Source organism: Coloeus monedula (assembly GCF_965178545.1).
Source record: "Coloeus monedula genome assembly, chromosome: 3".
In the NCBI taxonomy this organism is placed as follows: Eukaryota; Metazoa; Chordata; class Aves; order Passeriformes; family Corvidae; genus Coloeus; species Coloeus monedula.
The window spans coordinates 35,075,788-35,098,465 of NC_138783.1; the positions used below are offsets into that span (position 1 = coordinate 35,075,788).

The 22,678-nt window shown below is 38.0% G+C and overlaps 1 protein-coding gene across 8 annotated transcripts in view; it reads left to right on the forward strand.

Moving 5' to 3' along the window:
* The window catches only part of DLG2 (discs large MAGUK scaffold protein 2), a gene marked incomplete at both ends in the record, with an annotated part of 992,680 nt that overhangs the window by 953,291 nt on the left and 16,711 nt on the right, over positions 1-22,678 (forward strand). For 5 of the 8 annotated variants that reach the window (XM_082277309.1, XM_082277306.1, XM_082277310.1 and 2 more), the window contains 2 exons: positions 3,163-3,238; positions 19,506-19,551. In XM_082277309.1, coding sequence (XP_082133435.1) covers positions 3,163-3,238; positions 19,506-19,551 — 122 coding nt within the window. Of the gene's footprint in view, positions 1-3,162; positions 3,239-18,517; positions 18,618-19,505; positions 19,552-22,338; positions 22,381-22,678 lie in introns of all 8 variants that reach the window. The other 3 variants (XM_082277305.1, XM_082277308.1, XM_082277307.1) reach the window with 3 other exon arrangements.

Sequence of the window (22,678 nt, forward strand, 5' to 3'; positions counted from 1 at the left end):
TGGGTGATCACAGTTCATGTCTTATTGAGTTATACTTGATTTTTTCTTGTTTGCAGAACTTATGAAGAACTCCAAGCCACATTTTGAAAAATCCCACAGGCCCATTATCAATAGCTACTTGTGCCCAGAAACACAAAAGCAGACAGACATTGCAGTGCAGTGAGTGTTTCATTCCATTAATAAGTTCCCCACAAGAGTAAGAGGAGAACAGTATCCTAAAGAACTGAAATCTTGAACTTACTAGGGAGGGAACACTGAAGGCCGAAGTATATTTTCAGTGTACTGCTCCAGTTCTCTAGCTTTACATGGGAAGAAGAGAGTGAATCCTGACCATTTCTGAAATAAAAAGGGCCAAGAGGTATCTACTACCAGGAGTGTTTTCAAGAGAAAGTGAATATACAGAGTATACTCCAACTGTCCCAGATCTCAGATAATCGTAGATCACTTCCCTGTGCACAGCAGTGTTTCTGCAGGCAGCTATAATTGGAGAGTGGGTGGGAAGATGGAGGTGAAATTCCCGTAAGTTGTGCTAGGGTGATACTGTCTCCACATAGGACTCAGCACTTTTAGCTCCAGTCAGGTTTGAATGCTGGATGTAGGTTTCTTTGAACATTTCTTGAAACCTCTTTGAGTTTCAGTGACCCTTCAGGCACTTCTGAAAATGGGACTGAGCCATGAAGTTGTTTTGGAAATCATAGCCATGTTTCCCTTATCCCTTAGGCATAGCTCTATCAAGCAAATATATAATTAGAAAGTGTCATGGCAGCAATGTGTACATCAGGCAAGTCAGGGTTGCAAGTCTGGGCTCTGTGAATCTGGGAGGTAAAGTCCTCCCCTTCACTTCATGTTTTTGAACAACTCCCCATAATCCTGATTTGTCCAGCAGTGGTGATGGAAAAATGGTTACTGTATTAAGTGAAACATTTCTTTCTTTAAGAGCAATTTTTTCAGCTCTTGGATCAAAATGTTGTTCAACTGATGGTCAGCTGCTGTCAACTAAACCAATGTAAGGAATTTACACTCATATGCTATTTCGACATTCACAGTGTCAGCTGCTGCAAATAACCCTTTGGACCTAAACTCCTTTCTTCTTGGGGAAAATAAAGACAGTCAAGTTTAGTTTTCCTTAAATATAGCAATTACACACCTGCAAAAAAGTGGTAAAAGTGTTTGAATAGTGTTCCTTTAAAAAGTGCTTTTTCTAAGAGCTGGATCAACAAATCTAGAAGAGCAGAGATTCTAAACTTTGTGTTTGTCAATTTAGTTCCCTTTTTAGCTCTGTCTATGGCAAAAGTGTCCCAGTAGCTCAGATGAGAAATTCTGAGAACATCTTAGTTCACTGAACTCCTGCAGCCTGACCGTTTCAACAAAGACGAAATCTTTGGAGAACCAAAGCTAAATTCCAAAAGCTCTCCAGAGCGTGTAAAACTAAAGCTTTTCAGAAATTTAGGTTCATTCCTTCAGGCAAAGGAGAGGTATATTCCTGACACCAGAGCAACCCACTGCCACAATGCAAATTCCAGACCAAAAACATGAAGGCAATAGAGCACCTGAGCTGAAGCACTTTATGTTATAAATAAATGGGCAAACCCATTCATTTTGTCCCAGCCTTTTGCAAACAGCTGACCCATTTTACTGACAGTTCAGGCAGCAACAGTAATATAGTCAGCCTGAGACACAGAAAATTTCAGCTTGTAATTTTACAGTTCAGCTAAATTATAAGTAACTGAGAACAGTTCTATTGTGGAAGGTGTCATGCAAATTGTAATGGGAGGCAACATTGTGTGCTACCCTTAATGCAGTGCCACATGATGAAATGTTTGGAACGTTCAGTAGGCATGCTGAGCAGATATGAACATAGTTGTTATGTTTGCCTGAAGGACTAGCGGCACTTAATGGCATTATTTAAATACTTCTCAAAGCAATGCAGAATGTTTCTGCAGCTCCTCATCTGTCTGCTATGCCTCTAGAAAGCAGCCATGCCTCCATGGCTGCTAACGCAATTATTACAAACTTCACAAATAAGATTCACTCTTCAGGGTTAATTTCCAAATTTCTTTATGCAGTGAATAAGAAATTAAGTTAAAAGCAGATGCTTTAAGAAGTTAGGCAGGGCTGGAATTAGTTTAAATGTTAACACAGATTAATAAGTTGAATATTGTGTTCATTTGTGCTAATTATTTCCTCAGAAGGCATCCATCTTATTTAGGCAATTACACAGCCTCAAGTCTTCATTTCTTACCAGTACTACCAAGGGACTTCATCTGCTAGTTCAGGTTTGAAACTGTTCATGTGTTTTTAATAACATAGATTTAGTTTGAAAGATGCACTTGAGCTGTTTCCATGTGAATATTCCACACTTGCAGAGAAATGCATTTAATCTAAATTTAAACTGTAGCTATAGTAACCAACATTCACTGTGTTTCAGGAGGGCATATATAAGCCTACTCAGACAGAAGGAAACATGTTGTGTTAATTATCATTGTATCAAAACACTAGAGTTTGTATTTTGGAAAATAATTATCAGAAACTATGTATTCCTACTACCTGGCTTAGAAAGCAAGAGATTTGCAGGAATGTATTCTAATGTCTCTTACAAGGCAGCTTTGCTGGGTTCAATGGAGATTTCCTAGAGTAATTCCCAGTCTTGGACAAATAGGGTTAGTGTTTCAGTTTCAGGTAGATGATCATATTTTTTCACTTGAACCAGTCAATGATAGATTGTGTAGATGATTTTGCAAAGGTAGGAAACATCACTAATATAGTAGTGTCCGTATTAATCAAGGTGATTAAAGACATGTCCTTGTTTCATTCCTCTGACCACAGAGCTCTAAATGTTGCCTGATTTTTGAACAGCTTAAATCAGAGAGAGTAAATCTGTCCCTAGCATGCTTTTCCCACACTCCCATGTGTGTTGAGAGGCAGTGCTGTTCTGCTGGTGTAGGGCAGCCTAGACTCCTCAAACCCAGTCCCACATTTGCCAGAAAACTGCTGCCTGGCTGAGGAAGTGACCTCTCTTTTCAATGTATGAAATTTGCTTTAAATGTTTGCTTTATGTATAGTAAGCTGCCAGTGGTCTTAGGAGAGCAGGTATCAAACACTTCACACAAAGTGCTGCTATAATCAACATGTGTTTCTTCACTTGTGTTTTCTTTTCCCCAGAGTTGAAAGAAAGGAGCGTGCACGTTTGAAGACAGTGAAATTCAACGCCAAACCTGGTGTAATTGATGCAAAAGGGGTACGTAAATAGTGAAACCTTTAGAAATTGCACTTTACAATTGTTTTATAAGTTTCAGAGTAGAGGAAATTTTAGCAGCATAAGGAATTTTTAGGTTGTTGCAACCAAGACCTGCAGGAAAGTGAAATGTAGATCCGAGATGAGCATGATAAAATCTTCAAAATAATTAAATATGCTTTTTATAATAGTACTGAATGACAGTGCCTCCTAAGAGAAAGATACTAAGAAAATAGAGCATTCCATGATAGCTATGATTTTAGTTAAACGATAGATAGAGAAGAAAAGACATTAAAAATGAATGCAGATGGATAGCAGTTTAATGCAATAGGACCAGAAGTGTAAAATCCCTGGCTTCAAAAGCTGCTAAATCACAAACCAAAAGTTGTAAGTTACGAAGTCCTGGATAGTAAAAATTAGGGTTTGGGTGTTCTGCTTTGACAGTTGTGACAGACATTGAACACAGGTGTGTTTCACACCAGGTACACTATGGCCAAAACAACACAAAACATGCAAGTTCCCTTCCACCAGTGCTGCCTGGACAGAATGGTGTTCCTGCTGTTGCTGCTCCACAGAGCTGCTTTACTGTGCCCAAATCAGCAGTTCTCGTTAGCCTGATGGCACTATCCTGTCTGGTGCCATCTGGCTGGCAAGTATTACAGCATGAGAATGCCCACAGTCCTGGCTGTTAAGGTATATTTTTCTGCGGAAGTGTAGCTTGCAGTTGTAGCAGTAGTGAATACTTGACATTTGCAGGGATTTATTTTTGAAACCCGTCCAATTGGCATGTTTGGAATTTACAAATGAGGGCTTCTGTGAGCAAACTAGGAGACAGAGATTCAGCAGCTATCAGGGAGAAGTCCTGCTTGGCTGCAGAAAACAGAGCAGGGCCAAAACTGTGTCATGAGCGGACACGGCCGTAGGTAGGTGTTGGCAAGGCAAATAAGAAAGTGGTTCAGCAGGTCCCTTCCAGAACTGCTGTTCCTGTGGTCTTCTGCCTAGTTTGAAATTCTCATTCTTAATCTCTTCTTCCTTCAGTTTCCATCCATAATGGTAATACTAATAGTTCCCTTATTCCCATTTACTCTGTCTTTTCAGACAGATTAGCGGGGTAAGAAATTCCTCTTGCTGTGGGCACACAGTTCCTAGCAGAGGGGTTCCCAAGTCTCTACATGCCAGCAATATTTCAGACTTGCAAATGCTTCCCTGTTACTGCTCTACAGAACAATTCCTGAATTCAGTGCAAAGACAGAATTATTGTACTGACTGAAACAAGTTTTCCAGACTTATAAGGCACATGGAACTATGCATTATTTGCACATGCAGATAACTTGGTATAAAATATGTAATAAAATGCACTAAGAACAGACTGATTCATCTCATTGCATTTCTTCAGAAGTCATAATTCCATTTTTTGGTTTGAAATGACCACTCTCCACAACCCTGTAAATTAATGTTGCCACTTATTTTGAGAGATAATAATTTTTTTATTGCCAATGAAATCACTTGTTAAATGCCTATTTCCCATATATAATCAAAGCTGTAGGGGAATAATTCAGTCATATAACTAATGGTCCCTTTTCAAGTGATTCTGTCAAGAATTTAATTACCTCTTGAGTCCCCAAATTGTTTTTCCATTTTTGTCATCAGTGTAACATTACTCTTCCAGCCACTCAACATCAGTGTTTGATTCATTGTTTAGGAATTTGTGTAATTACAGACTAAGACCACTGTACCCTTTTGGGACCAAACCTTCCACGTGAAATGAGATATTTGAGTACACACATATGTATGTAGATTTTAGGTGTCAATATTTCCATTCATTCTTACAGTGTCCAGAAAACAAGTGGTGTAAGCTAAGAGTCCATGCTTTACTTTTTTTTACTTTTTTTTTTTAAACTCTGGAAGAAATTTAGCTCAGGTAAACAGGTCTGCAGTAGGCCCAGGAAAATGCTTTTGTTACAAAATCAAGCTAAAATTCAGATAGGAATGAGCTTATGTGTGTCTGTGGCACCTTTGGCTCATACATTCATGACTGTGTTGGCAAGTGTAAAGGTCTTAGTTTACTCGAAAGATGAAACTGAGAAATATTTTCATGGAATATTTCTGAATTTGGACAGGAGATGTGCATGAAAACATTTAAATAATAATAATAGTACTACTACTACTAATAACAATAATAATAATACCCCAACTGAATACAGAGAATCCTTGGGGATTTTGAACATGTAAAGGTGTACCCTACTGCAGTTTTACCTGAATCATCTCACTAGCCCTGACTCCTTTCTTCCCCTGTAGAAGCAAAGGTCAAGAGCTAATAACCCACAGCAAAGGTTCCTGAGGTAATACCAAAATTTCTTTGCGATAACTATGATTTTGAAGTAGAAACTGTCTAATTATTCTGTGGGTTTATAGAGTCTTATGCATTTTCATCTGTTTATACCTCATTTTTAATCCCAAATCTGGAGATAAGATATTTAGGAAGTGTTACAGATAGGGTGACATTTGTAGTTGATCAGTTCCTTGTGTCTCACTGAAAAGGTGTTTAAGAATGCTCAGCAATATAGTTGACAAATCTGTTTGTAGGGAGAGCTAAGGGGTAATTTTTCCAAAGGCCCACAGTTCCTCTTTTTTGGACCAAACTTGTATGTTACTTCATCTATAAAATGAGCTCAGCACTTTTTAAAAATGATGTGATTTAGAATATTTATATGACTTTAGATTTGTTTCACTGGATTCCTCCCATCCATGCCTTGTGAAATTAGTCTACATAATTGGGATGGATACAGAAACAGGGAATGTGAATCAAAATTAGGGAACTCTAGGGAAACCTTCTGGTCTCAAGTTTAAATAAGGCAACGGATAGACCTTTTCACGCAATGCATAATTAAATTCCCATGCTCATTATTACAGGATACTGCATAAAAAATAAATAAGTTTAAAAGAAATTAGGTAGGTTAGCAAGTAGCAAAACTAATGACAACTTTAAAACTTCTGTCCTGTAACTCAGACTATATTAATTGTTGATTTCAAGATGACATGGTATAAAGCGGAAAGGATCATATTACTTCTACTTTTCCTTTTAAACATCTGTTATTGGACAGTGTCAGAAAAGCTACTGGGCTAACTGGATCTCTGGCTTAACCCAATAGGGCTACTTCTCTTTCATGTTCTGTTAATTTTGACCCAAAGAAATTTATTTGTTCAGGCTCAGAGACATCACCGGGATCCAGGCCCCGTTAACACTTTTAAAGATACCAGACCAGTTAGAGATGTTAAAATCTATGTAGTAAGGAAAGGAATACAAATATGGGTATAAACAGTTTCATTTCACCAAGCAAAGATTGTGCTTACATCATGTTGACCAAGTTCAGCCTCTGTCTTCATTCATAGAATTGCTGTAGTGAACTTCAGCAGCTTTTGTGATTGTTACTGAAGGTGGCTGGCACATCAAATCCACCAGTCCCCTGCTCTGGTTCCCTATGGCCCCTCTCTGCTGCTGCAGCAAAGGACAGGATTTCCAGGACACTGGAAATATAAAAAATAAAAGATAAATGAGGACAGATAGCACAGTTATAATTTCCTAAGCATTTGCTTTCTCAGTCTTTGGGGCTCACTGGTCTATGGATAATCAATGGAAAATGGAGCAGCCCAAAGGTTTATGTCTGATATTTTTGCTGGAGGAAGCCAAAGTTATGTAAGCACAAACTTCAATATAAAGTATGTTTTATGCTATGTTGAACTCAAGATCATATCCCATATCATATCTTCTGATGCTCACCTTTGCACCAAAAGGAGCAGAGCATGTGAGTGGCTGTGAGCAGGGTTATGTATCTGCCAAAGCAGCATACTGAATTCTTGGTAACTCTCCCTACCACAGGCTTCAGACTGAACAAAAATAGCCTTTCCTTTTCTAATCCTAAAACTCACAGTTGTTGAGGGCTTTTCAGACTTTTTAGTGAATCAAACAAAGTGTCAAGTGATGGAAATATTGCAGGGGGGAAAGAGATTAGCCAGTAATCTGCTTTTTCCTTAACTGTTATAATTATAACAGGTCTTTCAGGAGACAAAAATAGCACATTTGCTTTTATCCCTGTCAGATCACATACACTTCCTTGACTGTCTCTCGAAAATATTCTACAGTTGAAATGATAGCTCTTGGAAAGGTCTTTAGCAGCTTCTCAGTTTTGCTAATATTTATGGGTGTTGCCTGTTTCCAGAGATGTGTTGAAATATCAGGAAACATATAGATAAAAATTTTATGCAGAGAACTGGTTTTTTACACCACATGCCTTTTCATTTCACACCTTATCTGGCCAGTGACTCCAGAATATTGCCTTATCTACAAATACTCTATGTCATTTCCCAATGAAATGAAAGGGATGTCTCCCACAATCTCCATTTTTAACGCGTGAGTCAGGGTGTGGGGAGATATTCAGCCCATGTTTACTGGGAAGCATTTCCAGATGGGTGCCTGCCCTAGTGAGGCTGCTCAGCAGGGTGCTGAACAGGGATGAGGTGCCTGCCAAGAAAAGGGACTGCCCCATCCCTCCAAAATCCCTCCCAGCTCCGCTGCCCATCAGTAGTTCGGGTTCTGGGCTGTGACCCACACCACACTGCTCCATCATTACCCATTCGTTTTTTTTCTATTCACTTAGCTTGGCATCCACAGTTCTTTTCAGATTCCAGTCAGATCACCTACATCACACTCAGCCGGCTTCTTCAGTTGCCTCCAAATGAATTTATTGCAACAGTCAGAAGCCTAATAGCATTTAATAATATTTCTTATGTGCAGATTCTGTTTACAGATCCCACAGATGCCTCAAATGTAAGGTCATCCTCTTGCTTTATGGTCATGTTAGCAACACTGCACTGAGGCATGAAAGGAAAAAGAGAAACCTGACTGAGCAAATTCAGTATTGTGGGGTAAACAAAACCCTCTGCATACTTAATGCACCTCTCCTCCAAGTGTCAAAATCCAGTGACTGACAGGACTTGATACAGAGGACACCTTTTCACAGTTTATTAAGTATTTGGAGGGGGGCAGGGGGGAAAGCCAAACAAATAAACCTACATATTTCCAAACCATTATGCTCTAGAAAATCATTATATTTTCAGCCCTAGTCATCAAATCAGAGAAAAACTAGTCTTTAGAAACCTCAAGTGGTCGCCTCTGCCCTGAGGTTGTCGTCTGTAACTTCCTCCCATCTCCCAGAATTGTCTAATCTCTGCTTAAAGATCTGCCACAACAGATATTTCATATTCTTCCCAAACAGCCCACTTCAGTGCTTTACTCTCCTCAGTCTTAGAAATGGCTGAACTGCTGCAGTTTAACCCTGTTTTTATTTCTTCTTCTCTGAGTGTCTATGGAAATTGGATTATTTGTCTTCATCACTAAGCAGAAGCTGAGTCACACCTGCCCTGGTCTCAGGTACAGCATCTGTGCTAGTGGTTCACCGGGGCAAATTGGGGTGTATCAATGCAGAGAAAAAGGCAATTACCTCAATTTAATCCCTGATTGTCAGAAAAAAAGCATAACAATCTATTAGGTTGTCTATACCCTCTCTCTGCCTAATGAAGATTTTTTCCAACATCAGTGCTTTACCAGGCATCCATTTTCTAAGTATAAAGATTCACCACTCTTAGGGATAAGCAATTCTGTAATCTGAAAGTTTTCCACATATGCAGTGGATTTTCACCAACTTTTCTTTGCACTTCTTTTCTAAAGATATTTTACACAATTAATAGATTTCTTAAAGTGATTGGTATTGTGGCAAACATAGAAGTAGAGGAAAATCCACAACCTGAGTACATTCAAAAAGCTGCTGATTTGGAGAGCTCGTTAACACTCAGTCGGTCGTTTCCAGGGTCATCATTCCCAGAGAGGCAAAGGAGATCCCTCACTGCAGGCTACAGCTTCCTCAGGAGGGGAAGCAGAGGGACAGGCACTCTTCTCTCTGATGACCAGTGACAGGACCTGAAGGGGTGGACTGAAGCTGTGTCCCGGGTGGTTTAGGTTGGATATTAGGAAAAGGTTCTTCACCCAGAGGGTGGCTGGGCACTGGAACAGGCTCCTCAGGGAAGTGCTCTCAGCACCAAACCTGACAGAGCTCAAGAAGCATTTGAACTCTCTCAGGCACATGGTGTGACTCTTGGGGATGGTGCTGTGCAGGACTGGGAGTCAATGATCCTTGTGGGTCCCTTCCAGCTCAGGATATTCTATGATTCTTTGGTTTTCTCTCTGTTGGATTTAAGTTCTGTCAAAGGCTGTAAGACCTCCAAAATGGGGTAACACTGGGTGTCATGGAAGAATCAGATCTCAGCATTGTTCCTGTTTGTGGAACAACTTGTTTCTGGGAGATGACTTCTTCCCATATAGGAGTGTGCTGGTTATAACACCAGCAGGAAATTAAACTCCAAATAAGCCACTCCCACTGGCTGGCTTCCAGTACAGGTGCCCAGCTTTTCCTGCTGAATCCACTCGCCCCAGGGATGATGTGCATGGTGTAGAATAACAACTTGGTCACACGCTTACAGCGCTAAACTCCACCCCCCTGTCTGTAGCCAGGACAGGAGGAAAATCTGAATCTCATTTGTCCAACTGCCCTTGCTCTTTCATGAATTTTCACATCCTCACTGCTCTGTATTCACACTTCATGATAGCTGGGGCTGAAGCCAAGTAGTGAATGCTGGCTGTACTTTTGGATTGACCTGAGCCTGCAATATTGGGCTGTCCTGACCATTCCCCTTGAGCTGAACACTTTTTGCTCAGCATTTCTCCAAAGTACATTAGAAATACTGCTGTCATCAGCATCTGTTTCACTCATGTGCTGAAGCAATCAAATAAAATTCAAATTATAAAACAGCACACAGCCAGAAAAATTTACTGTACAGATTCTTGTTTCTCCAGGTTATCTTGAGGCACTCCACAAAAGACATGGTAATTTAATAATAATGCCTGTTGAGCCCAGGTACAGTCAAAAATAAAGGAAAACAAGTGAGTCTTCAGTCTTAATTTGTATCATGGTAGCAGTGTTGACTCTGGCAGGGAACTGGTATGCCTTAAAGAATCTGTGGTTTTAAGAAGGTGAATCAGTTCTAGAATTGGTGAAAAAATAACTGTCAGGTCAAATTTGAGGCTTTTACCCATCTGAAGAAATATGTTTCCATAGCTTTCTTTGAAAAATCCAGTAGAAGTAGAGTATTTGAAAGAATTTCTTTCAAATTGAAAGAAAATATTAAAGTAAAAAATCTTAGGGTCTGTTTTCCATATTTCATTTTATTGTGAAGTACAAATTCTAAATATCAGCCATCAATTTGTAAGCATAATGGATGAGAGTAGAAAAATTGAGAAATAGTGGATTTGTCATTGAATTTATCCAGATGATGAAAAATATTCCTGCCTATTGGCATTTTGTCAGTCAAAGAAAATACTAAGAGTAATTTTTTTCTGTTAATGAGCAATATAAATACATGTATTTTATAGATTTTATAGATTCTTCTGTAATTTTTCTGTAATCTTAATTATTGTGTGGAGTTTTATTTATAAGATAATGTTGTTTCTTAGGTGGCCATAATGTTAGGGACTACAGTATCTGTACTTTCTATCCCACAAGAAGTTTGTGCCATCCCTGCTTAGGTAAGAGAAATTTTTAGGAGACAAAAAGATATGTAATGCAATGTTTAAATCAGTCACAGATTAAATATAAAACAGTGAAAATTTGCTAGCACAGGTAAAATACTAAAGTTTACAGCTGACAGTTAATTGCTTTTCTTCTAAGCTGTTCCAGCAGAAATTTGTGCTGAGTTGAACTTCATGTGTGGTCTATTTTTATAACTTGCTGTCTAATATCCTGAATTAAATAGTAGGAAGTTTGTATGTATGTATAGATAATGCCATAGTTACTTGGGTTTTCTTCTAAAATAATTGGTTGAAAAGAAAAATTTATAGTATTGGCAGTAGGTATTGTCAAAGAATTAGAAAGAGAGCAAAGTTTTCTTCTAGTAAGATATCACACAAAGATCCAGAAGTGTGGAGTTAAGCGTCAGCACTTATTGAGAAGAGAGATGCTCTATATTTCACATCTTTATTTCTGACTCAGTTAAATTTAAGCACCTCAGTGGTGATTGCCTTAGTGACTCAGAGACCATGTTTGGAAGGTTATAGGGACACAGGAACTGTCACGTGGGTCAAAGCCACAGTCCATCTAACTTGATATCCTGCCTGTGAGACTGCTCATGTGAGATGCATTACTGGAAGATGTAGGAGCTTCACCTCCTACACAAACCTTAAACCAGTGTCTTAGAGATTGACTTTGGGTTTTTTTGCCCATGTCTCTATTTATTATGACTTTAACTGTAAGGCCTAAATAAATCAATGTTTTAAATTAAAACCGTGAGCCTGGCATGATTTACGTCTCCTGAGCCAGACCCTTGCCTTCATTCAGCCTGCTACACCAGTCACTCTTCCTTTAACTCAAAAGGGAAGTTCAAAATATTATCTTGTCCAACTGTCTTTCTAGAAGTACAGTTTGAAGGAGTGCAGGTATTGTAAATCTTTCTCCACTACTCCATAACAAAATTAGAGTAATAAAGGTCTTTATACAACTTATTTTTGTGCAATGGTCCATTTAATGCAGTAGTTTGCACTTGCACAAGTGCACAGCACTTGATTGCATGAATGTTTCCACAAAAAATAGTTTTAAATGAGGAAGTTGGTGGTTTTTTAATAGCACAGATAACCAACACCTTCTGCAGCTTTATTTAATAGTGAAATTAATTCAAAAGACTGCATAGAGAACAAAATCCTCAATTTCATTTTAAATTCTAAAGAGCACTAGCAGTCAACTGGGAATCAGAGTTCTGAAAAAGATTTTTTAAAATACCTGATCATAACTGAGGAATGAAGATCAAGTGGATAAAGGTCCTACAGTATATTGTAGGAAAACCTGTGGGTCTGGGTGATCAGATAGTCCCAAATCTTTGCCAAGTGCACACCAATGCTACCTTTGATCTCTGGGGCTCTTTTGACATCGTTGTTGCACAAAGGGTGCTGGGACAGGTTCACATGTGCAAAGATTTATTAGCAGGATCAGTAGCTGATGACATACATCAGCTCTATTTTCCTTTTTGGGAAAAGATATTGACCAGAGTAGAGGAACATTTAGGACAACATTGCCAAACATCAAATACATTTTCCGACTCCAGCTGGAGATGTGAGGAAGGAGAGGAACACCTTCACACTGCCCATATGGCTGCAGTGAGCTTGGCTAGGTCCAAGCCCACGCTGGACCACAGCACAACTCTGAGGTGCTGGGTCTGTGATCATCTCATCACAAAAACATGGATGTTAGAGCTGGAAGAGGCTTGTTGTTTAGCTCTTTTCCCTTCACCATCCCCTTCTCTCCAGGCACTGCAGTGTTATTCCCCTCAGTACTTAAGATTAGCAGATTTGTTTTAGATGTGAAAAAATCATCTAGGCTTTTCCACTTCCCTTGGGGCAGATTATTCTACATCCAAATGGATTTTACTGTCAAGGAGCTTTGCCCTTTCTTATTTTCACACTATCAGTTTCCAGTGCTGCTGTTTGAACAATTCCTTCCCACTATCTTGGTGTACAACCTTCAGATATGTGTAAATTACCTTGGCTGTCACATAAGCAAGATTTATGTTGGTGTTTCATCTTGCTAACAATGATATCATGCAAATTAGCACAGAAGAGTACTCCCTTCATACCTTGCACCAAGTTAAATACAGGTTTGCAAAACTAGAAATACTGGTTTTCATGTTTTCTTGAAAATCTATTAGTGTTTTTTCTCCCCTGGTAGTTTATGTTGGTTTTAACTGGTTTTTTGTTAGGAATTAAAATTGAGTTGCTGGCAGACAAGTAGCAATAAGTCTTTAAAAAAAAAGTTATTAAAATTTCATACTCATGAATACTAAGCCACACTACTCTTGTCTGGAGAAGCTAGATAGCATGGAGTTTTTAATCAGGCTTTTACTTTTTCATTTTGAATTGCCAGCACCCAGATCTCTCTACAGCTTCATGGGAAAACTAAGCAAGCAGAGTTACTTTCATCTAAGCTTCTTCTCACCCAGCTGTTTCTCACTTGTCGAAACAGATCATGGTGCAAAAATTCGATAAGGAGTGGCTGTAGCCCAGGACTGAAGTATCCAAGAAAACCAAAGGCTGAACTTAACAGAATAGGGATGTCCTTCGCCTCGTATCTCATAAAAAATCATAGGGAAGTTGGCAAGTGCTGCTTGCCAGCATGTAATTGTGTGTGCAGACTGAGAATGAAAGATCTACATCTCAAAGAATATACTCTGTGATCTCTGCACAACCAGGCTTACAGCTGCCACTAACAACTCCTCAGTTTATCTTCTGTGTGTCTGCCTGGACATCATGAAGTGCTTTCTGTGTGTGTGAACCCAGGCCATGGCCAAGCTTGGGGTTACACCAGGAAAGCAAGAATGGCTCAGTAGCACTGGCAATCCTCTAGACTTGGTCACATCATTTAACCTGGAGATTTCAAATTCATCATGGCTTGGGATTGCCAGGTGAAAAAGCCCATTATAAAACCAGTGAGGTGATATATGTGCTTCCAAGGAGAAATAAGACTGAGTATATGTTACAGACCAACAATTTTCTTTCTGGCGTCAGTGCAAATTTTTGGTATGATGGGAGGGATTTAAAATATATAATATAGAGGTCTATAAAATCAAAATATTTAAATATAGGGATTTAACAGTGTTTGAGTGCCCAAACCGTTATTAAAGTCAGTGTTCAAATGAGTAAATTAATATCCCTACTACAAAAAGTGTCAATTAAATATAGAGGAAAGGATTGAAGAGCTATAATGTTGATAGTAAATCTTGTAGATTCATGTAGAAGGGTGTGTATGTGAGGGATTTTCATTTAACTTAGGCCAAAATCAGGTATTAAAGAAGAAGAATAAGAAAACCACATTGCAGATTAGAAGCAGTAAAAGTAATTTCTCATATACACTGCTAGACTGATCTGAGAACAAAACTGACATACCTAATCATATAACATAAAAACTAGGTTAAAGCATAGTTGAAACCTGCCTAAAATTAGATGGTATATGAAATTCATCTACACCCTGTAAAAGAGAATTTCACAGCCAGTGCTCTGGAACAGCTTTCTCTCAGGTGATCCCTGTACACTGGTTCCCAGCTTATGACTGAGGATAAGCATTTGTTGAATGGAATAGAAAAAGAAAGCATTCCCAAAGCAGTTGGGAGTTTATTGGCTTTGAGTGGATAGAGCTCTTAGAGCACCATAAAAAATATTTCCCCAACATATTAGGATCTTCTGCAAAGCATAAAGAGGACAACCTCTGTCAAGGGCACATCTGTACTAAATAGTATGGGTTGGATCAGCTACACTATGAAAAAAATTTGGGAAGAAGCTCAAAGTAAATAACACTATAGCTGCCTATTGCAGTATGGTATGACTATCAAATTACTGGTTTTTGTGATGTTTACCACTATAAAGCAAATTTTGAAATTGGACTGTTTATTTAATGTTACATGAAAATTTCCTTTAAAAACCACTCCCCTATTAGCTGATGAGTAACATATATATATGGCTGCTGAGCCTAGGGAAAAACATTTAGAATACAAAACTGATCTTGACACAAAAAAAGTACCCAAGTGAGTTCTTGAGAAGACGAAACACACAGTGGTTTAATGTCTGTCACAACCAGGGAATGTTGGTGTGTGTAACCCAGGCTTACATAACTGGGGACACCTGGGGATACTTGGTCAAGCAAGAGTGCACAGTGCACATCACAATTATTTTTCTTGGCTTCCTCAAAACAGTGTATGCTTAAGTAGTATCAAACGAGAATTCAAGCCAGGACATCAGTGAAATCTTTCCTCCACTTTTTTTTTTTTCTGAGAACGGACTCTTTTCCATCACGGATCAAGTGATGTGAATGATGTCACTGCTCTGTTGTCAAGCCACTTGAAAATTTCATTTGCCTTTTAGTCTTAGGCACTTTCCTGTTTAAAGTGCCTGCTACTGCCATTTCCTAGGTTAGTGGTGATCTGTGTGAAGTGATAGCAGTGACATATAGAAGTAATCTGTTGTAAAGGATTTTCATGGCAACTGAAATGCCTGAGTTATTTGCCATTACAGGTTTTTACATTATCATGGCAAAGAACCTGCTACTTACAAGGAATCCATTTCAGGCACTTTTTCACTGACTTTCAGAAACTCTGCCTGCATAAATGCTGTTGAATCAGGCTAAGCTTCCTATCACAACTGCAATTCCAGTTGCACACAACCTTTGTATCAGGCAGAGAGATGTAGGCAAATACCTCGGTCTCATTTATCCTACAGCTATTTCACAGCTTTCCAGAAGCGTAGGGAGCCTATGGCTCCAGAGTATTTGACAAGTCCAACATTTCCATTGTATAGAAATAAATTTCTCAAATATACATCTGAGTTTTGCAGTTTAACCTTGCCATAGATCCTCATATGCATGATCCTTCCTTAAAAAAGAACATACACACTCAGTGTTGGTCTGTACTTTTCCACCAATAGAGCAGAATCTGGAATTAACATTGGAGTAAAATGTGGAATTAACATGGTGTGTGGAACAGAAACATGGTTTTATTCTGTATGAGTCTCTCTCTTCTCTTTGCCTTGTCTCTATACATTAGAGATATAAATCATGATGTCTGTAAGAAACATTTTCTGGGTGTCAGCAGGATTTCATATCCTTAAGGTGGAGACCATCAGCCTGAGTTTAATCCCACTTATATTGGATACAAAACCAAAATCAAGGCTCTTGTCTTTGATTTATTGCGGAGAAACATGCACTTAATTTAAGAAAATAAACACTTGGTAAGCTCCTTCAGTTAATACCAAGGACTAATTATAAGTTTGCAGAGTCTGACCCATTTTAACATTTTATAATAATTTACAGTTTCTTTGTTATTTTAAATATAAACCCTCAGACTACACCATGATAGTATATATGGTCATTAACATGAATATACACATTGATTAATCTATACAAATATTATGACATACATAAACATATTTGGTTATGAGTATTAATATAACTAGATCAGTTTTATTTTAGGAACAAGGCTTTTTACTGGTGTAAATGCAGTGGCATAGTTGCACATGATAGTCATCTGCTATGAATGGTCAGATTTTGATCATCCAAATTGAAGTGGAACAATATTTTTTTAAAAAAGCAGCCCAATATTTGAAACTGCAAAAGAAGAAAAAGTTTACATAACACTATAAAATATCTGTCTAATTTGGTGTATACTGTTAGGTCATGCATAAGTGTGAAAATAATATATGCTTTTCTGGTGAAAATGTACTTTCTGAAGTTTTTGCTCTAGACTGTTGGGGAAAAAAATTGAAACAATATATATAAGTGTTATTTCTCATACAATTTCTGTGAAATACAGCTATTTATCAATTTGATAACATTCTCTTGACGTCCAAAGTGAAATGGCATTCTGTAATGAGGTGTTTGTAATTTTAAAACCCCCTTACTTTTTGAGGTGTTATTGTTTATATATATATTTTTTCCCTTTAAAAGTGTAATGCCAGTAGCATTACTACGTCAAATTCAGATAAATTATGACAAACAACATTTTCACAAACAGAAATGTTAACATGCTACATTCCTTTCTTTGGAAAAGTAAAAGAAATTATCACAGAAAACGCATTTTAATTTAATTATATCCATTAGGTCATTAAAGTGATGTAATGCGCATGTCAGTCCTCCTTTCATCCATAGATTACTTTAATCCTTCATGTGCTTTTTTTTTTCCCTCTGGCTTTCTTTCATACTTGCTTTGTTTTGAAATTGCATGCTGTCTCAATTATTTGTGCATGATCTCCATGTTAATTTCACATTGAATGTTTACATACTCTGAGAGATTTTCATGGATCATTTATTCTACATGTGCATTTTTTTTCTTTGTTTTCAGTTACTAAACTTTAAATATGCTTGAAATGTAAAAGTGGCATGAAACTTTCGTGACACGAGTAACCAACTCTTTTAACAGAGATTTTCAGTATGCGTCTTTTAGAAATACATATTCTAAACCACATTTTATACCATGATTTCAAAATGTAAGAAAATAAATTATGTTCTGAGACTCTAAATATATTCCATTGCAGAACTGGAGCCAAATACTGGTTATATTCAATCTGAGCAATGACAAACATATGAGATTTGTCCTTTAAATGATTTAAGAAGGTCTGTGCTCTCTCGGAGGTCATCACTTGCAAAGTCCTGTGTCTGTATATGTTCAGTATAAGAGACATTATAGGTCATTGTCTGACTGACAGCACAGATCACTTCAGACACACACTGGCTGCAGCTCTGTGTGCCATCTAGAAATGCCATCTTCTTTCAGTTGACTACATAGGGACCCTATTTCCTTATTTACTATCTGAAATAAATGTCCCAAGTAGGCATATCCTGGTTTTTACACCGTATAGTGCTGTAAGTCCTTGCAACTGTCAATGAAGTCAAAGGTTTTAAAATGCAAAAAAACCCAGTTTCTTCTGTATTAATTTCTGATTTGAAGAATTACAGCAAAATATGTTGCTTGATGTGCAATGAAATACTGCTTATCAGCAGAATTCGATTTCTAAATCACATAGAACTAAAAGTATATCCAGAGAAACCTAATGAATAAATACACATCTTAAAAATAAAACAAAGTATTTTTTTTAATTATGCCCAAAAAAAAGCATTAAAGGACACTTAAGAAGTTGTCAATAAAGAGGCGAGATAAAAAATTATGAGATCAACAGCACCTACCAGTGAAGAATTTTGGTTTTTAATTGACACAGGGCTGAATCCACACACTACAAGCAAATCAAAGGCTTCCACTTTCCACATTATAGCCTATTCTTTTCAGACACTTAATTAATTCTGTGCAGAGTCTGCTGTGATTAAAGATGGATGGCTTGATCTCAAAGCATGCTGAACCATCTGTAGCCCTTCATCCAAACAAGCCAAACACAACAGTTTCCAAGTAAGGAGCTGAACACTGTGACTTAAGACCTCTGGAATCAAATCGATCCAGTCTCCAGGAGCTTTGCCTTCAACCTTCAGACCTCACCACAACTACCTCTGATTCTTTGCAGCCACTTGGTTTGTGCTGATTTGAGTCACTACAGTTCTCTCCACTTTTACAAACTAGTTGTTTTGTCAGCATGAGTGTGACAACAATTAGACGTCCCTGTTTTTGCCCCATGCCTTTTCTCCTTCACAGTCATTCAATGACAAGCGTAAAAAGAACTTCATCTTTTCACGAAAATTCCCATTCTACAAGAGCAAGGAGCAGAGTGAGCAGGAAACAAGTGATCCAGAACGTAAGTAACCTCTTGGAGACAATGTCACATGCAGCAGCACAACAAATGGGTGACACGCATGATACCAGTATCCCACACATGTAGGCAAATATCTGTCATAGGCAGGCAGGAGAGGTATTACTACTGTGACCAATGTATGACTGCAGTTTGGATCCAGCTTCTCCTTCCATCTCTGGAAATAGTGTTTTCAGAAGAATAAAGCAGTGACCTTAACTTTTGGAAGCGCAAATATGTCTCCTCAAAGTTGTTGTGACATCTGTCATAAATCCAAAATTGTCTCTCGGAAATATTCCCAGATCAAAATTGGCTCAAAATAAGGCAAATCTGATTTCTTTCACGACACTAATTGTTTTTAAAAATATATCTTCTAATCTTTTTTTTGTCTTTGACTTTCACCAAGTTGATTTCCATGGGCAGCTTCGCTGGAAGTTTAACAGTTAAATGAAGCAACCATGTTAACGGCTTGAAGAACTAAATTGGATCTTGGAATGTGTACCACCACAAGCATTTATTGCTTGCTTAAATTGTGCAGAGAACCAGCATTATTAATAATATTTGCTAGTTCCAGGCACAAATATTCACTTTTTTTCTTGAAAATTCTGTCCTAAATTAATCCAGTGAGGATCGTTTCTGGAACTTTATTTCTCTGGTTGTTCCTTCTTCCTCACAGCTCCAAAAGGCACGTTTCACAGTCACTGCCTCTTTCTTTGGCTGAATTCCCATAGAATATGGGTCTAAATTTGTTTCAGAAAGAAAAGGCAGGGATCCAGATTGCTCAATCAACATGGTCAGTCATGGTAGTATCCATTTCAACTCCACTGACTTCTTCCTTCCTCTTCTGCGGCTGTTCTTCCTTTCTCATTGCTCTCTCTGGGGACTTCCGTGCAGGACATCCCCGGATTAGGTGACGACGGTTATGGAACAAAGACTCTGAGTAAGTTCCCAGGAATGGTCACTGTAAACCCTTTTTTGTTTTGTTTTGTTTTGGCTTCTGTTCCTTCTCTGAGGACCCTCCACTCCTAGCATGCACAAGATAGAGTTTTATTTGTTACCCAGCTGTGAATGCATTACAAATGTTTCAATCGTTCTGTTCTGCATGACGGTATTAAATAACATACAGTGTATCAAGCAGACACTTTCACTTCTTTTGTAATAACACCTTTTGTTTCTGACAGTATGTTATTGTTCCCATCATGGCAGTTCTGTAGAGTAGCATACCTAGAACGCGTTTTGCTACCTAGACTGTTCTTTTCAGCAACAACTCCTCCCTCTCCATCTAAAGGGAAAGTTAAACATTGTAATGTGATCACATCCTGAGGAGATCAATAGAAAATTAGTTTATGCTGTTGCTTCTGCATTTTCAGCTTTTTGCATGGGAGTGTTTGTTACTTTGCTGGATTTTAGATTAGTATTTGTTATTAATGGAAGAAATCATTTGCAGGCTAGAGAAGATCATGCATTCTCCAAAGCTAATTTTGGACAATTTTCACCATTAGCAATCTATTCTCTGTCACACAACCTTAATTATTCTTTTTTCTGATGTAGAATCCTGTCTCAAGACTTGGCATTGCAAAATGTGTAATATGTCAGATCATTGCTCAGAAACAATTTTTCTTCCTCGAAGTTTAGAATGAAATATTTGCTGCTGATTTTTACATATATAGCTACATTAAATTCTGTATCCAGAGCTAAATAATGTAAACAAAATGCCACTTGCATGTGTTCGGCTACTTGTTCCTCAGTTCTTATTCCTTTTCTTAAGCACCAAGTAATTGGAGCAAAATGTGTGTTAATGCTGCATCGCCTACTGTTTTGTATGTGCTTTTTAATTGCAGGAATGCACATCCATGCACACAGTTTGGGAAATCATTCTTTTTCTGACTGATTTGTTGAAGGGACATTTTAATGGTTTAACTTAAGGCCATGCAGTGGCTCACAACTTAAAGATGAAAGCTTTATCCCTTGTACAAGGAAGAATGGTTCTGCAAGACTGGTTTTGTCAGTGATAGACAGCAAATGTCACTGCCACCTGAATTTTAACCATTCTGTCATCATTTAAGTGTCATAGCAGTTCATTAGCAACAAATGCAGATCCTTCCCTGATGAAATCAAATACTTCCGATCTGATAACCTTCCTGAATATCTGTGTCCTTACAAGGACAATTGTCCATAACATCCAGCCATTTGAAAGGTACCCGAATTCTGCAAACTGGTAAGGCAAAAAGTAGCACCAAGGTATTATATAGGCTGTAGTGCCTGTATTAATATTGCACCTAGTTTTAAATTACTGGCACACCTCTAGACATTCTCACCCATCCAAATTTTGTTAATTTTCAACTCAGACTTTTTAATGACAGTTCTTACTATGAAGGATATATATTTGCTATTTTTAAATAAAGTTGTTAATGGTCCTGTGTAGCACACTGTCTTGAGATAACACTTGTTAACTTGCTGTGAAATGTCTGAAAGTCATTAAGCTGTTTTCTTCAAAACATAAGTTGAATTTTTTAAAGCTTCTTCCTAAGCCCAAGAGCAAGGTTTCCCATTACTGTTTTTATCAGATATCATCCCCTCTCATTTCTGCTGCTCCAGTAGCCCCATCATTCCCAATCTATGAACCCTAAGCCATTAGATTGGAACATCGGGGAAAGGCAACACCTTGCAGAGAATAGGTGATCTTGGCACTGTTCCTGTCTCTCTCATTAACCCAGGGTGCTCCCAGCTGTACAGCTATTATGCCACTGGCTTCTAAATGTCCTGGACCAGCTGAAAAGTTTCAACTGCCACATGACCTTTCAGATGCAAAGTAATCAGCATTTCTGCCAGAGAAACCACTGTTTAATATGGTCCTGCAGACCTCCTGGAGAACATGTGGCATGATCTTGCTGTCCATAAATAGTCTGCTGACTACAATTTTTCACAGCAACGTTTTATGATGTAGATTGCACCTTCCTTTCAAGAATATGATAACAGAAACAGGACAACAGGATACCTGACTTGACAAACCCATCATGATAGTTCTTATATTCCTGTTCACCTATCCAGACTGATCTGATAAAGGTTTTCAAACACCAGCTCAAATCCTGAGGCTAGACAATGTCTGGAAAAAGACTTCTTCCTTTTTTTTTTTTTTTTAATTAGTTCTTTCATTGGCTTTGTCTTTTTTTTTTTTTTTTTCTTGGACAGGGTAGAACAGGAACAGTTACAATATTTGATGTGAAGACAACTTTCATGTTAATCTGTTAATCACTGTGCACAATCCTTTGGGATAGTGCACAGTGATTAAAGACAGACACAGGTTAGAAGTTTAGCAGGAATAGTTCCAATGCATTAATGATGCACATCACTGATAGTGTAGAATATGAGCAGACACTTGGATTTCAAGAAATTGCTCAAGACATGAAGTGAGATCCAAGTTGGCCATAATATAGATTGAAATGAAGTTATCTGAGATGTCATTGACTGTCTATCACAAAAAGACATGGTTTTTCCATGGCACATGTCACTAGCTAATACATACAGTCTCTTTCTGAAATGCCACAAGAGAGAAAGCTTTCATTTTACCTCTGTAAAATATCTGAGCATTTTCAGGTGATGACACTGCACAGTTTTTATTTTTGCTCTGCATAACTACCTTTGCATGACTGTGGCAGTTCTTTTAAGTTTCTGCAGCTCTGTGGTGCTTGGTTATGTTCTTTAATTTGCTGTACTGTTCTTGCAGAACATGTTTCTTCTAATGCCAGCGATAGTGAAAGTAGCTACAGTAAGTTACTGCTTTCATTAGAGTCCTTTTACTTTGCATTGCTTGTTCTGTTTGTTTCTTTTATTTTGTTCCTCTCCTTGCTACTCTTTTGTTAATGTGAAAAAGATCATTGGAGCAAATGGCTTGGAATTCAAATTTATGACCATGTCTTGAGTACAAAGCTATAAAAGAAAACTGGCAAACTTTATAAGAGAAGGGAGAAAGGTTGTTACTTGTGATGTATTAGGAACATAAAACTAAACCTGGCTCCGGGTAGCCTATGCAAATCAGGATTATTTTGTTTAGTGACAAAAGTTTA